Raw genomic sequence first — 15775 nt, 5'->3', positions numbered from 1 at the left:
CATATATTAACTGTGCACTACATGGCGGTATGATTCATGTGTCACATATTTATTAACTGTGCACTACATGGCGGTATGATTCATGTGTCACATATATATTAACTGTGCACTACATGGCGGTATGATTCATGTGTCACATATATATTAACTGTGCACTACATGGCGGTATGATTCATGTGTCACATATATTAACTGTGCACTACATGGCGGTATGATTCATGTGTCACATATATATTAACTGTGCACTACATGGCGATATGATTCATGTGTCACATATATATTATCTGTGCACTACATGGCGATATGATTCATGTGTCACATATATATTAACTGTGCACTACATGGCGGTATGATTCATGTGTCACATATATATTAACTGTGCACTACATGGCGATATGATTCATGTGTCACATATATATTATCTGTGCACTACATGGCGGTATGATTCATGTGTCACATATATATTAACTGTGCACTACATGGCGGTATGATTCATGTGTCACATATATATATTAACTGTGCACTACATGGCGGTATGATTCATGTGTCACATATATATTATCTGTGCACTACATGGCGGTATGATTCATGTGTCACATATATATTATCTGTGCACTACATGGCGGTATGATTCATGTGTCACATATATATTAGCTGTGCACTACATGGCGGTATGATTCATGTGTCATATATATATTAACTGTGCACTACATGGCGGTATGATTCATGTGTCACATATATATTATCTGTGCACTACATGGCGGTATGATTCATGTGTCACATATATATTATCTGTGCACTACATGGCGGTATGATTCATGTGTCATATATATATTAACTGTGCACTACATGGCGGTATGATTCATGTGTCATATATATATTATCTGTGCACTACATGGCGGTATGATTCATGTGTCACATATATATTAACTGTGCACTACATGGCGGTATGATTCATGTGTCATATATATATTAACTGTGCACTACATGGCGGTATGATTCATGTGTCACATATATATTAACTGTGCACTACATGGCGGTATGATTCATGTGTCACATATATATTAACTGTGCACTACATGGCGGTATGATTCATGTGTCACATATATATTTACTGTGCACTACATGGCGGTATGATTCATGTGTCACATATATATTAACTGTGCACTACATGGCGGTATGATTCATGTGCCACATATATATATTATCTGTGCACTACATGGCGGTATGATTCATGTGTCACATATATATATATTAACTGTGCACTACATGGCGGTATGATTCATTTGCCACATATATATATTATCTGTGCACTACATGGCGGTATGATTGATGTGTCACATATATTAACTGTGCACTACATGGCGGTATGATTCATGTGTCACATATATATTTACTGTGCACTACATGGCGGTATGATTCATGTGTCACATATATATTTACTGTGCACTACATGGCGGTATGATTCATGTGTCACATATATATATATTAACTGTGCACTACATGGCGGTATGATTCATTTGCCACATATATATTATCTGTGCACTACATGGCGGTATGATTCATGTGTCACATATATATTATCTGTGCACTACATGGCGGTATGATTCATGTGTCACATATATATTAACTGTGCACTACATGGCGGTATGATTCATGTGTCATATATATATTAACTGTGCACTACATGGCGGTATGATTCATGTGTCATATATATATTATCTGTGCACTACATGGCGGTATGATTCATGTGTCACATATATATTATCTGTGCACTACATGGCGGTATGATTCATGTGTCATATATATATTAACTGTGCACTACATGGCGGTATGATTCATGTGTCATATATATATTATCTGTGCACTACATGGCGGTATGATTCATGTGTCACATATATATTAACTGTGCACTACATGGCGGTATGATTCATGTGTCATATATATATTAACTGTGCACTACATGGCGGTATGATTCATGTGTCACATATATATTAACTGTGCACTACATGGCGGTATGATTCATGTGTCACATATATATTAACTGTGCACTACATGGCGGTATGATTCATGTGTCACATATATATTTACTGTGCACTACATGGCGGTATGATTCATGTGTCACATATATATTAACTGTGCACTACATGGCGGTATGATTCATGTGCCACATATATATATTATCTGTGCACTACATGGCGGTATGATTCATGTGTCACATATATATATATTAACTGTGCACTACATGGCGGTATGATTCATTTGCCACATATATATATTATCTGTGCACTACATGGCGGTATGATTGATGTGTCACATATATTAACTGTGCACTACATGGCGGTATGATTCATGTGTCACATATATATTTACTGTGCACTACATGGCGGTATGATTCATGTGTCACATATATATTTACTGTGCACTACATGGCGGTATGATTCATGTGTCACATATATATATATTAACTGTGCACTACATGGCGGTATGATTCATTTGCCACATATATATATTATCTGTGCACTACATTGCGGTATGATTGATGTGTCACATATATTAACTGTGCACTACATGGCGGTATGATTCATATGTCACATATATATTTACTGTGCACTACATGGCGGTATGATTCATGTGTCACATATATATATTATCTGTGCACTACATGGCGGTATGATTCATGTGTCACATATATATTAACTGTGCACTACATGGCGGTATGATTCATGTGTCACATATATATTATCTGTGCACTACATGGCGGTATGATTCATGTGTCACATATATATTAACTGTGCACTACATGGCGGTATGATTCATGTGTCACATATATATTTACTGTGCACTACATGGCGGTATGATTCATGTGTCACATATATATATATTAACTGTGCACTACATGGCGGCATGATTCATTTGCCACATATATATATTAACTGTGCACTACATGGCGGTATGATTCATGTGTCACATATATATTTACTGTGCACTACATGGCGGTATGATTCATTTGTCACATATATATTTACTGTGCACTACATGGCGGTATGATTCATGTGTCACATATATATTTACTGTGCACTACATGGCGGTATGATTCATGTGTCACATATATATTAATTGTGCACTACATGGCGGTATGATTCATGTGTCACATATATATTTACTGTGCACTACATGGCGGTATGATTCATTTGTCACATATATATTTACTGTGCACTACATGGCGGTATGATTCATGTGTCACATATATATTTACTGTGCACTACATGGCGGTATGATTCATGTGTCACATATATATTTACTGTGCACTACATGGCGGCATGATTCATTTGCCACATATATATATTTACTGTGCACTACATGGCGGTATGATTCATTTGTCACATATATATTTACTGTGCACTACATGGCGGTATGATTCATGTGTCACATATATATTTACTGTGCACTACATGGCGGTATGATTCATGTGTCACATATATATTAATTGTGCACTACATGGCGGTATGATTCATGTGTCACATATATATTTACTGTGCACTACATGGCGGTATGATTCATTTGTCACATATATATTTACTGTGCACTACATGGCGGTATGATTCATGTGTCACATATATATTAATTGTGCACTACATGGCGGTATGATTCATGTGTCACATATATATTATCTGTGCACTACATGGCGGTATGATTCATGTGTCACATATATATTAACTGTGCACTATATGGCGGTATGATTCATGTGTCACATATATATATTAACTGTGCACTACATGGCGGTATGATTCATGTGTCACATATATATATTAACTGTGCACTACATGGCGGTATGATTCATGTGTCACATATATATATTAACTGTGCACTACATGGCGGTATGATTCATGTGTCACATATATATATATTAACTGTGCACTACATGGCGGTATGATTCATGTGTCACATATATATATTAACTGTGCACTACATGGCGGTATGATTCATGTGTCACATATATATTTACTGTGCACTACATGGCGGTATGATTCATTTGTCACATATATATTTACTGTGCACTACATGGCGGTATGATTCATGTGTCACATATATATTTACTGTGCACTACATGGCGGTATGATTCATGTGTCACATATATATATTATCTGTGCACTACATGGCGGTATGATTCATGTGTCACATATATATTAACTGTGCACTACATGGCGGTATGATTCATGTGTCACATATATATTATCTGTGCACTACATGGCGGTATGATTCATGTGTCACATATATATTAACTGTGCACTACATGGCGGTATGATTCATGTGTCACATATATATTTACTGTGCACTACATGGCGGTATGATTCATGTGTCACATATATATATATTAACTGTGCACTACATGGCGGTATGATTCATTTGCCACATATATATATTATCTGTGCACTACATTGCGGTATGATTGATGTGTCACATATATTAACTGTGCACTACATGGCGGTATGATTCATGTGTCACATATATATTTACTGTGCACTACATGGCGGTATGATTCATTTGTCACATATATATTTACTGTGCACTACATGGCGGTATGATTCATGTGTCACATATATATTTACTGTGCACTACATGGCGGTATGATTCATGTGTCACATATATATTAATTGTGCACTACATGGCGGTATGATTCATGTGTCACATATATATTTACTGTGCACTACATGGCGGTATGATTCATGTGTCACATATATATTAACTGTGCACTATATGGCGGTATGATTCATGTGTCACATATATATATTAACTGTGCACTACATGGCGGTATGATTCATGTGTCACATATATATATTAACTGTGCACTACATGGCGGTATGATTCATGTGTCACATATATATATTAACTGTGCACTACATGGCGGTATGATTCATGTGTCACATATATATTAACTGTGCACTACATGGCGGTATGATTCATGTGTTGCATATGTATTAGCTATGCACATTATGGCGGTATGATTCATGTCACATATATTATGTGTGCACCATATGGCGGTATTTATTTATATATACATACATACACATACTGGTGTGTGTATATATATATGTATATACAGTGCCTACAAGTAGTATTCAACCCCCTGCAGATTTAGCTGGTTGACACATGCGGAATTAACTTGGCGTTGTGACATTTGTACTGTAGATCAGCCTGGAAGTGGGAAATGCACTGCAGCAAATTTTGTTTTTGTTTTTTTTTTTTGTTTTTTTTTAAAACGTTAAAAGTTAATTCAGAGTGTCATTTATTATTCAACCCCTCAAACCACAAGAATTCTGTTTGGTCCCCCTAAAGTATTAAGAAGTAGTTCAGGCACCAAGAATAATGAGCTTCACATGTGTGGATTAAAGATCTCTTTTGCCAGCCTTTTCTGACTATTTAAGACCCTCCCCAAACTTGTGAACAGCACTCAGACATGGTCAACATGGGAAAGACAAAGGAGCATTCCAAGGCCATCAGAGACAAGATCGTCACAAGGCTGGCAAGGGGTACAAAACCCTTTCCAAGGAGTTGGGCCTACCTGTCTCCACTGTTGGGAGCATCATCCGTAAGTGGAAGGCTTATGGAACTACTGTTAGCCTTCCACGGCCAGGACAGCCTTTGAAAGTGTCCTCCCGTGCCGAGGCCAGGCTTGTCCGAAGAGTCAAGGCTAACCCAAGGACAACAAGGAAGGAGCTCCGGGAAGATCTCATGGCAGTGGGGACATTGGTTTCAGTCAATACCATAAGTAACGTACTCCACCGCAATGGTCTCCGTTCCAGACGAGCCCGTAAGGTACCTTTACTTTCAAAGCGTCATGTCAAGGCTCGTCTACAGTTTGCTCATGATCACTTGGAGGACTCTGAGACAGACTGGTTCAAGGTTCTATGGTCTGATGAGACCAAGATCGAGATCTTTGGTGCCAACCACACACGTGACGTTTGGAGACTGGATGGCACTGCATACGACCCCAAGAATACCATCCCTACAGTCAAGCATGGTGGTGGCAGCATCATGCTGTGGGGCTGTTTCTCAGCCAAGGGGCCTGGCCATCTGGTCCGCATCCATGGGAAGATGGATAGCACGGCCTACCTGGAGATTTTGGCCAAGAACCTCCGCTCCTCCATCAAGGATCTTAAGATGGGTCGTAATTTCATCTTCCAACAAGACAACGACCCAAAGCACACAGCCAAGAAAACCAAGGCCTGGTTCAAGAGGGAAAAAGTCAAGGTGTTGGAGTGGCCTAGTCAGTCTCCTGACCTTAACCCAATTGAAAACTTGTGGAAGGAGCTCAAGAATAAAGTCCACATGAGACACCCAAAGAACCTAGATAACTTGGAGAAGATCTGCATGGAGGAGTGGGCCAAGATAACTCCACAGACCTGTGCCGGCCTGATCAGGTCTTATAAAAGACGATTATTAGCTGTAATTGCAAACAAGGGTTATTCCACAAAATATTAAACATAGGGGTTGAATAATAATTGACCCACACTTTTATGTTTAAAATTTAATAAAATTCAACTGAGCAACATAACTTTTTGGTTTGTAAGATTTATGCTTCTGTTCATAAAACCTACTCTCGTTTGCAGTTTGAAGGCTCTAACTTATTTGCATCTTATCAAACCAGCTAAATCTGCAGGGGGTTGAATACTACTTGTAGGCACTGTATATATATATACACACACACATAATGCTATTATTTATGCACCTTATGGGGGTATTATTTATATACCATATGACGGAATATAATATAATATTACTATTGCAGAGCTTGGCAGTGTTATTTATTTGCAGTATGGTATATTTATTTATTTTACTCACTTATATAGCGCCATTAATTCCCCAGCGCTTTACAGACATCATCGGCACTGTCCCCATTGGGGATCACAACGGTTGTAACTTTACCGTCATTTCCTAGATTATAGGAGATAAAAGTGTGAGGTTCACAGAGCCGGACCCCGAGAGGAGGCCATAGTGTAATCTACCGCCATAGGGAAAATCCTAATATTCCTCCTGGCCCCTCACATGACGGGTCGAGGTGTTGTTTGGAGGTCCCCCTTCTTCAGTTTGCTTACGTTCATCCAGATTCTGATATGAAAGCTGTGATCACCTTATAATACAAATATGGGATTTTTTTTTTTCTTTCGGCAGAATTTACTCAACCTATTCATTTACCCCTTTATAATGCCATAATGCAACACGCCAAGGTTGGACAGGGCCTTTCGAATTCGTCACACATGTCCACCACTAAAGAAATCATGGTGAATCTAGGCGGTGGTAAGTATGGATGAAGTGCAGTGGTGGACAGCATGAGAATAGGAGGGAAGAAGCCATGGTGGCGAGCGGGAGCCAAGGCTTCCTCCAGCGTGGAGACTGTATGTTCTTCCTGTATGAAGTTCATCTTAGGATATGGGCACTTGCTAAAGAAGTGGTTTCCACATCTCCAAGGTAAGGTAGTCCAGGTGAGAAGAAGGTACAAGATGAAGACGTCAATAGTTCAGGAATGTGAAGGAAACAGGCTGTGGAATCAAGTCAGAAGGTTTGACCGCATAGGCAACCTTCTGAAAATCACGTACACCTAGGTAGACCTCCGCACGAGAGCTTTTTTTTCTAGCTTCCTAGGCAAACAAGCAAAACCAACGACCTCAAGATACAAATTGGTCTCCATTTTCGTCGCTCTTCTCTGAACTTGCTCCAGTTTTTCAACGTCTTTTTTAAAATGTGGTGCCCAAAACTGGACACAGTATTCCAGATGAGGTCTGACCAAGGAGGAGTAGAGGGGGATAATGACTTCACGTGATCTAGACTTTATGCTTCTCCTAATACATCCCAGAACTGTTTCCATTTTTTGCTGCTGCATCACACTGTTGACTCCTGTGCAGTCTGTGATCTATTAGTTTACACAAGTCTTCTTCACACGTGCTGTTGCTTAGTTCTATTCCTCCCATTCTGTAGATGCTTGTTTTATTTTTCTTGTAGTACTTTGCATTTATCCCTGCTATAAACCATTCTGTTGGTTGCTGCCCACTGCTCCAGTTTATTTAGGTCTTTTTGAATCCTCTCTCTCTCTTCTCTAGTATTAGCTATCCCTCCTAGCTTTGTGTCATCAGCAAATTTAATCAGTTTACCCTCAATTCCTTCATCTAAATCATTGATAAAGATGTTGAACAGCACAGAGCCCTGTGGTACCCCACTGGAGACATTCATCCAGGTGGATGTGAAGCCATTTATGACCACTCTTATGGACCGATCACTAAGCCAGTTATGAATCCACCTAACACTTTGCTTGTCCATTCCATACTTGGTCATTTTGATAATACGGATGGTGTGAGAATAACCTGCATTGTTGCCCTCTATGCCTTTATTGGACGAGTCATTTTCCCCCTTCCTCCAACACTTATACCCAAAATAAATGATTTCAGACCAAAATCCAGCGAGTGAGGAGACTCCAGCGATGTGGTGTAATTAAACCGAGGGTTTTTTTTTTACTCTTTTTGCCCATATGGTGTGAATTGGCTCTTTTTGTAAGTGCATTTTCTCAAATAAATGGAAATTTTAATGACACCACATCGCTGGAGTCTCCTCACTCGCTGGATTTTGGTCTGAAGATGCGTTCAATACAGCAGCCTGCTGCTATCCGAGAAGGAGGAAACACCGGGAAGGAGTTTATAGGGGAGCGGACTTTATCATTTTCTTTCTATAACCACAAAATAAATTATGGAATATAAGGGTAACAACCCCCCCAATATAAACTAAACACCTAGTCTTCTTCTTGTAGGACAATTTCACGACGAAGTGGTCAATGGATCCGATCTGAAGGGGACAAACACTTCAGAAAGTGAAGAAGGTTGGTATGAAGAGAGCACCCTGGACGATAAGTCTTCAGAAAATCTTTTTAGTTCTCCTGATGAAGGAGTGAGAGCACTTGGAAACGCATAGATAATAAACCGCACTGTTGCCTTCTTTGCCTTTATTGGATTCTTTCGTGGATACACTACCGGCAGCGCAGGTTACCCGCATATCGTAACACTTGAGTCTTCAGGAAAGGCATCCAAGGAAATCCCACCTAGAGTGGTGGCCACACGTAGAAAGCATGGAAAATGTTAGATAAAGAGAAATGTCCCCATTAAGTGCAATTACTCCAAGTCATCCAAAGAGATCCACTCAATGTCATTAAACAAAAGACTATTCCGCTCTGCAAAGTGAGAATATTTGTATATATAATGTCACGCCAGGTGTGGGAAAGACTCAGTGCAACGCAAAGGGACCCAGACTCTAGGGAACAGGGGGAGTGGAGACCTCCTAGGCTGAACTGATATCACCCTGTCTCCCCTAAATGTCCCTATATTGGTTCCTCACCAATCGAGCAAAGGAACCTAAACCCTGTATTACCCTAGCACTAAGCCCTGGACAGGGATGGATGAGCACTAGTCGATCCCCACTGACCACTAAAGACAACAAGGGGGAACAAACAAGGGAAAGTAGATTAGCTTTAGTCGACTTCAGAGAGATTGCACACACATCCTCTAAACACCAGAGAGGAAGTAAGAACTGGACTTGCTCCAAGCCTTCATAAGGGGTCATGTGAATATCACCAACACCTCCTTTTAGCAACAGCATGTATTTAAACACCCAGCCTGGGTGTCAATTAGCCAGAGAAGGGTAGCCACTGGGTTCTAGAATGAGACAGCTAAGAAGGTGTCTGTTACGCCAAACAAAGAGATCTTCTGCAACCAACTGCAGGGCGACACATGACCACCAAGCAGGATGTATAACGAGTCATTCCCCCCTCCTCCAACACTTAAACCTAAAATAAATTATGGAATACAAGGGTAACAACCCGCAATATAAACTAAACACCTAGTCTTCTTGCAGGACAATTTCACGACGATGTGGTCAATGGATCGGATCTGAGGGGGACAAACACCACTTCAGAAAGTGAAGAAGGTTGGTATCAAGAGAGCACCCTGGACGTCAAGTCTTCAGAAAATCTTTTTGGTTCTTTATTGGATTCTTTTGTGGACAAACTACCAGCCTCACGGGTTAGCACATCTCATAAAACTTGAGTCTTCAGGAAAGGCGTTCAAGGAAATCCCACCTAGAGTGGTGGCCACACGTAGAAAGCATGGAAAATGTTAGATAATGAGAAATGTCCCAATTGGCTTAAACCTAAATCGTCCTCAGACATCCAACAATGTCGTAAAAAAAGACTATTCCGCTCTGAATGTGAGACTATTTATAAACATGACTACCATGCCGATGTAGGAGATCGAGTTATCCCCCGCACCTCCAACACTTCTATCCATAATAAATTATGGAATATAGGGGTAACAAACCCCCAATATAAACTATACACCTAGTCTTCTCTTGTAGGACGATTTCACGACGATGTGGTCAATGGATCCGATCTGAGGGGGACAAACACCACTTCAGAAAGTGAAGAAGGTTGGTATCAAGAGAGCACCCTGGACGTCAAGTCTTCAGAAAATCTTTTTGGTTCTCCTAATGAAGTGAGAGCACTTGGAAACGCATAGATAATAAACTGCACTGTTGCCTTCTTTGCCTTTATTGGAAGCTTTTATGGACACACTATCAGCAGCGCGGATTACCCACATATCTTAACACTTGAGTCTTCAGGAAAGACATCCAAGGAAATCCCACCTAGAGTGGTGGCCACACGTAGAAAGCATGGAAAATGTTAGATAATGAGAAATGTCCCAATTAAGGGCAATTGCCTTGGATTGACGTAGACCTAAGTTGTCATAAGACATCCCACAAGGTCATAAAAAAAAGACTATTCCCCCCCTCCTCCAAACACTTACACCCATAATAAAGTATTTAATATAGAGGTAACAACCCCAAATAGAAAGTAATCACCTGTCTCCTTCTTCTGTATGAAGGCATCAATGATTCAAAACCGAAGGGAACAAACGCCACCCGGGAGAAGTTCATCATCGAACAGAAGAATCTAAACAAAATCAAAGGTCTGTATGAAGACATCAGGCCCAAAACTGAAGAAGTAGGGACCTTCGACAAGTCTTACAAAGTAGCACAAAGATTCTCCGACATGTCGTACGCTTCTCATTTCCAACTGGGTAAGATTTAACCCAAGACTCGTTAGCGACATTGAAGGTAATTGGAAGATCAGTAAATGTAATAAAGAATAACAGTCCAGTCAAATGTAGAACGATCCCTTTACACCTGACCATAAAGCCGTACAGTCCTTTTCTCCAGACCTTCCTGGTCTTCTTGGAGCAATCACAACTGAAGGTGACAATGGTTTGGATCTGAGAAGGACGAGCGCAGAAGATTAGACATTAAATCTCCCTCTCACAACCCTCGATCTTTCCAGAAGACAATGGGCATCCATTGAGATCCCGCAAATGGCACCAAACATGGGTGGCCACAAACTGAGATTATTGACATGTTGGAAAATGTTGCCATTATGGAAAAATTGCCCTTTCTAGATACCCCCAGCCTAGCATAAGCACCTAAAAGTTATCTAGAACATGTCAAGCAGAAGGTACGAGAACAAGTCTTCAAGTACCCACTTACAATATTGGAAATACTGTAGGGTCAAAGAGCCCCCACGATACCAATCCAATCACCACTATCTGTTTCTCATAGAGCATTTCATGGGAGAATTAAAGGACAACGAGGATCTAGAACATTTCAAAGACACTGTGAAAGACATCATCAGCAAACTGAAAGATACCATCGCCAAACAGAATCCAGGGAATCCCAAAGGTCTGTATGAAAACACATTAAGCCCATCAGGCCCAACCTTAGACATTAGAAAATAGGCACCTTTTCAGAATCAATGTCTTGAGTGAAAACTGTGGTGTTTCCCAAGGACCATGTATCACCATTTATCAAGTCTCCTATGTTAGACAGCTCAAGAACTGGGTCATGTTAAACCCTATGGTGGCCATTTTTTACGAGCCATGAAGTTATCAAAAGCATACACCTTTCTCCTTCCTCTCTGGGAGACTTTTCTATCTCTCCTATAAGACTTTAGTCCTCACATCAGTTCTACACCAGTCATATGCAAAAGATACTTCTACACAATTTATTCTAAGGTAGCAAACACTCTCTCTCCTGGCCCCTTCTTACACATCCAACCATAATGGAGAGAGGGGATTAAGAGCTGCCAGACAGTATTCTACAGGCCATGGTGATACTTGATGTGGAAACCTGTATGGAAACTTTTAGAAGAAACTCAAAAGGTTTCACACATTCGCAAGTTTTGATCAAATCAAGGAGACGATGGATCGGAGGTAGAGGCGCACAACCTGTGTCTGTCTGTGTACCAGGCTTGTCTGATCTCAGATGCACACTTACAAGTCTTTATTACAACCACAGAGATAAGGAAAGTGGGAATGGCTTAGTACATTACATTACCTAAGAAAGAAGATATTTAAGTTGGGAATAAATAATGTATTCTGCTGAATTCCTTTGAAACTGTCTCGGTCCAGTTTACTATACTTTCAGAAAGTAAGGAAAGATTAACACAAAGACACCTCTATATAATATACAATGCTGTGTGCTATTGCTTTTATGAATAACACTTATAAAGCTAATACTAAAAACACTAAATTATCAAAGATATAAATGTCTAAATAATAATCAAAACAAATTATAAACTATTTACCATAAAATACTGAAATCACATCCAAAGGGACCTGATAATAGTTCTAAGTAGAGGGGGGACGGGGGTCATTCCAACGGACATCACAGATAGCACATCTGGATTATTTTCCACCAATGGTGTCAGAAGAGTTTACGTTTTGGGGTAGATGGTGCTGGTGCATGTCGATGGGTCCTTCATCTTCTGTAATCAGGATACAAGATACTGCAGTTTGGCCCTGGCCTGTAAGATTGTAAAAACTGAATATGTCCCAAAATACTGACTTGTTGCAAAAATGAGTAAACTTCAATATCTTTTCCTATCCTAGAATTTATTAAGCAGTTTTGGGACTAATTCAAAAAGTGGTAACCACGAACAACGCAGAATAGTCACAAAATCCAAAAAGGTTTGTATGAAGACAACAGCTCAGAAACTACTGTCTATCAATAGTTACCCTGCAGTTATATTCTTGTACACAGGGGGCAGTATTATAGTAGCTATATTCTTGTACATAGGGGCAGTATTATAGTAGTTATATTCTTGTACATAGGGGGCAGTATTATAGTAGTTATATTCTTGTACATAGGGAGCAGTATTATAGTAGTTATATTCTTGTACATAGGAGCAGTATTATAGTAGTTATATTCTTGTACATAGGAGCAGTATTATAGTAGTTATATTCTTGTACATAGGGGCAGTATTATAGTAGTTATATTCTTGTACATAGGGGCAGTATTATAGTAGTTATATTCTTGTACATAGGGGCAGTATTATAGTAGTTATATTCTTGTACATAGGGGCAGTATTATAGTAGTTATATTCTTGTACATAGGGGGCAGTATTATAGTAGTTATATTCTTGTACATAGGGGCAGTATTATAGTAGTTATATTCTTGTACATAGGGGCAGTATTATAGTAGTTATATTCTTGTACACAGGGGGCAGTATTATAGTAGTTATATTCTTGTACATAGAGGGCAGTATTATACTAGTTATATTCTTGTACATAGGGGCAGTATTATAGTAGTTAGATTCTTGTACATAGGGGGCAGTATTATAGTAGTTATATTCTTGTACATAGGGGGCAGTATTATAGTAATATTCTTGTACATAGGAGGCAGTATTATAGTAGTTATATTCTTGTACATAGGGGGCAGTATTATTGTAGTTATATTCTTGTACATAGGAGCAGTATTATAGTAGTTATATTGTTGTACATAGGGGGCAGTATTATAGTAGTTATATTCTTGTACATAGGGGGCAGTATTATAGTAGTTATATTCTTGTACATAGGAGCAGTATTATAGTAGTTATATTGTTGTACATAGGGGGCAGTATTATAGTAGCTATATTCTTGGACATAGGGAGCAGTATTATAGTAGTTATATTCTTGTACATAGGGGCAGTATTATAGTAGTTATATTCTTGTACATAGGAGCAGTATTATAGTAGTTATATTCTTGTACATAGGAGCAGTATTATAGTAGTTATATTCTTGTACATAGGGGGCAGTATTATAGTAGTTATATTCTTGTACATAGGGGCAGTATTATAGTAGTTATATTCTTGTACATAGGGGGCAGTATTATAGTAGTTATATTGTTGTACATAGGGGCAGTATTATAGTAGTTATATTCTTGTACATAGGGGCAGTATTATAGTAGTTATATTCTTGTACACAGGGGGCAGTATTAGAGTAGTTATATTCTTGTACATAGGGGGCAGTATTATACTAGTTATATTCTTGTACATAGGGGCAGTATTATAGTAGTTAGATTCTTGTACATAGGGGGCAGTATTATAGTAGTTATATTCTTGTACATAGGGGGCAGTATTATAGTAATATTCTTGTACATAGGAGGCAGTATTATAGTAGTTATATTCTTGTACATAGGGGGCAGTATTATTGTAGTTATATTCTTGTACATAGGGGCAGTATTATAGTAGTTATATTCTTGTACATAGGGGGCAGTATTATAGTAGTTATATTCTTGTACATAGGGGCAGTATTATAGTAGTTATATTCTTGTACATAGGGGGCAGTAATATTGTAGTTATAATCTTGTACATAGGGGCAGTATTATAGTAGTTATATTCTTGTACATAGGGGGCAGTATTATAGTAGTTATATTCTTGTACATAGGAGGCAGTATTATAGTAGTTATATTCTTGTACATAGGAGGCAGTATTATAGTAGTTATATTCTTGTACATAGGGGGCAGTATTATAGTAGTTATATTCTTGTACATAGGGGCAGTATTATAGTAGTTATATTCTTGTACATAGGAGGCAGTATTATAGTAGTTATATTCTTGTACATAGGAGGCAGTATTATAGTAGTTATATTCTTGTATATAGGGGGCAGTATTATAGTAGTTATATTCTTGTACATAGGAGCAGTATTATAGTAGTTATATTCTTGTACATAGGGGGCAGTATTATAGTAGTTATATTCTTGTACATAGGGGCAGTATTATAGTAGTTATATTCTTGTACATAGGGGCAGTATTATAGTAGTTATATTCTTGTACACAGGGGGCAGTATTATAGTAGTTATATTCTTGTACATAGAGGGCAGTATTATACTAGTTATATTCTTGTACATAGGGGCAGTATTATAGTAGTTAGATTCTTGTACATAGGGGGCAGTATTATAGTAGTTATATTCTTGTACATAGGGGGCAGTATTATAGTAATATTCTTGTACATAGGAGGCAGTATTATAGTAGTTATATTCTTGTACATAGGGGGCAGTATTATTGTAGTTATATTCTTGTACATAGGGGCAGTATTATAGTAGTTATATTCTTGTACATAGGGGGCAGCATTATAGTAGTTATATTCTTGTACATAGGGGGCAGTATTATTGTAGTTATATTCTTGTACATAGGGGCAGTATTATAGAAGTTATATTCTTGTACATAGGGACAGTATTATAGTAGTTATATTCTTGTACATAGGAGTAGTATTATAGTAGTTATATTCTTGTACATAGGGGGCAGTATTATAGTAGTTATATTCTTGTACATAGGGGGCAGTATTATAGTAGTTATATTCTTGTATATAGGGGGCAGTATTATAGTAGTTATATTCTTGTACATAGGAGCAGTATTATAGTAGTTA

The 15775-nt window shown here is 38.6% G+C and overlaps 1 protein-coding gene across 1 annotated transcript in view; it reads left to right on the top strand.

Annotated features, from left to right (window-relative positions):
* LOC141165406 (uncharacterized) overlaps positions 1-13052 on the top strand; it is a 41466-nt gene extending 28414 nt beyond the window's left edge. The window contains exons 3-9 of the mRNA XM_073651006.1: positions 7177-7302; positions 8804-8872; positions 9901-9972; positions 10399-10470; positions 10926-11009; positions 11653-11772; positions 12981-13052. Of these exons, the coding sequence (XP_073507107.1) occupies positions 7177-7302; positions 8804-8872; positions 9901-9972; positions 10399-10470; positions 10926-11009; positions 11653-11772; positions 12981-13006 (569 nt within the window). The 3' untranslated portion in view covers positions 13007-13052. The remainder of the gene's footprint in view (positions 1-7176; positions 7303-8803; positions 8873-9900; positions 9973-10398; positions 10471-10925; positions 11010-11652; positions 11773-12980) is intronic.
* The last annotated feature ends 2723 nt before the right edge of the window (positions 13053-15775 follow it).

This window comes from Phyllobates terribilis, unplaced genomic scaffold (genome assembly GCF_046119375.1).
Source record: "Phyllobates terribilis strain yellow unplaced genomic scaffold, ASM4611937v1 Scaffold_11__3_contigs__length_659146591, whole genome shotgun sequence".
NCBI classification, from domain to species: Eukaryota; Metazoa; Chordata; class Amphibia; order Anura; family Dendrobatidae; genus Phyllobates; species Phyllobates terribilis.
Note: the sequence above shows the minus strand (reverse complement) of the source record. Positions and strands in the feature narration are given on the sequence as shown.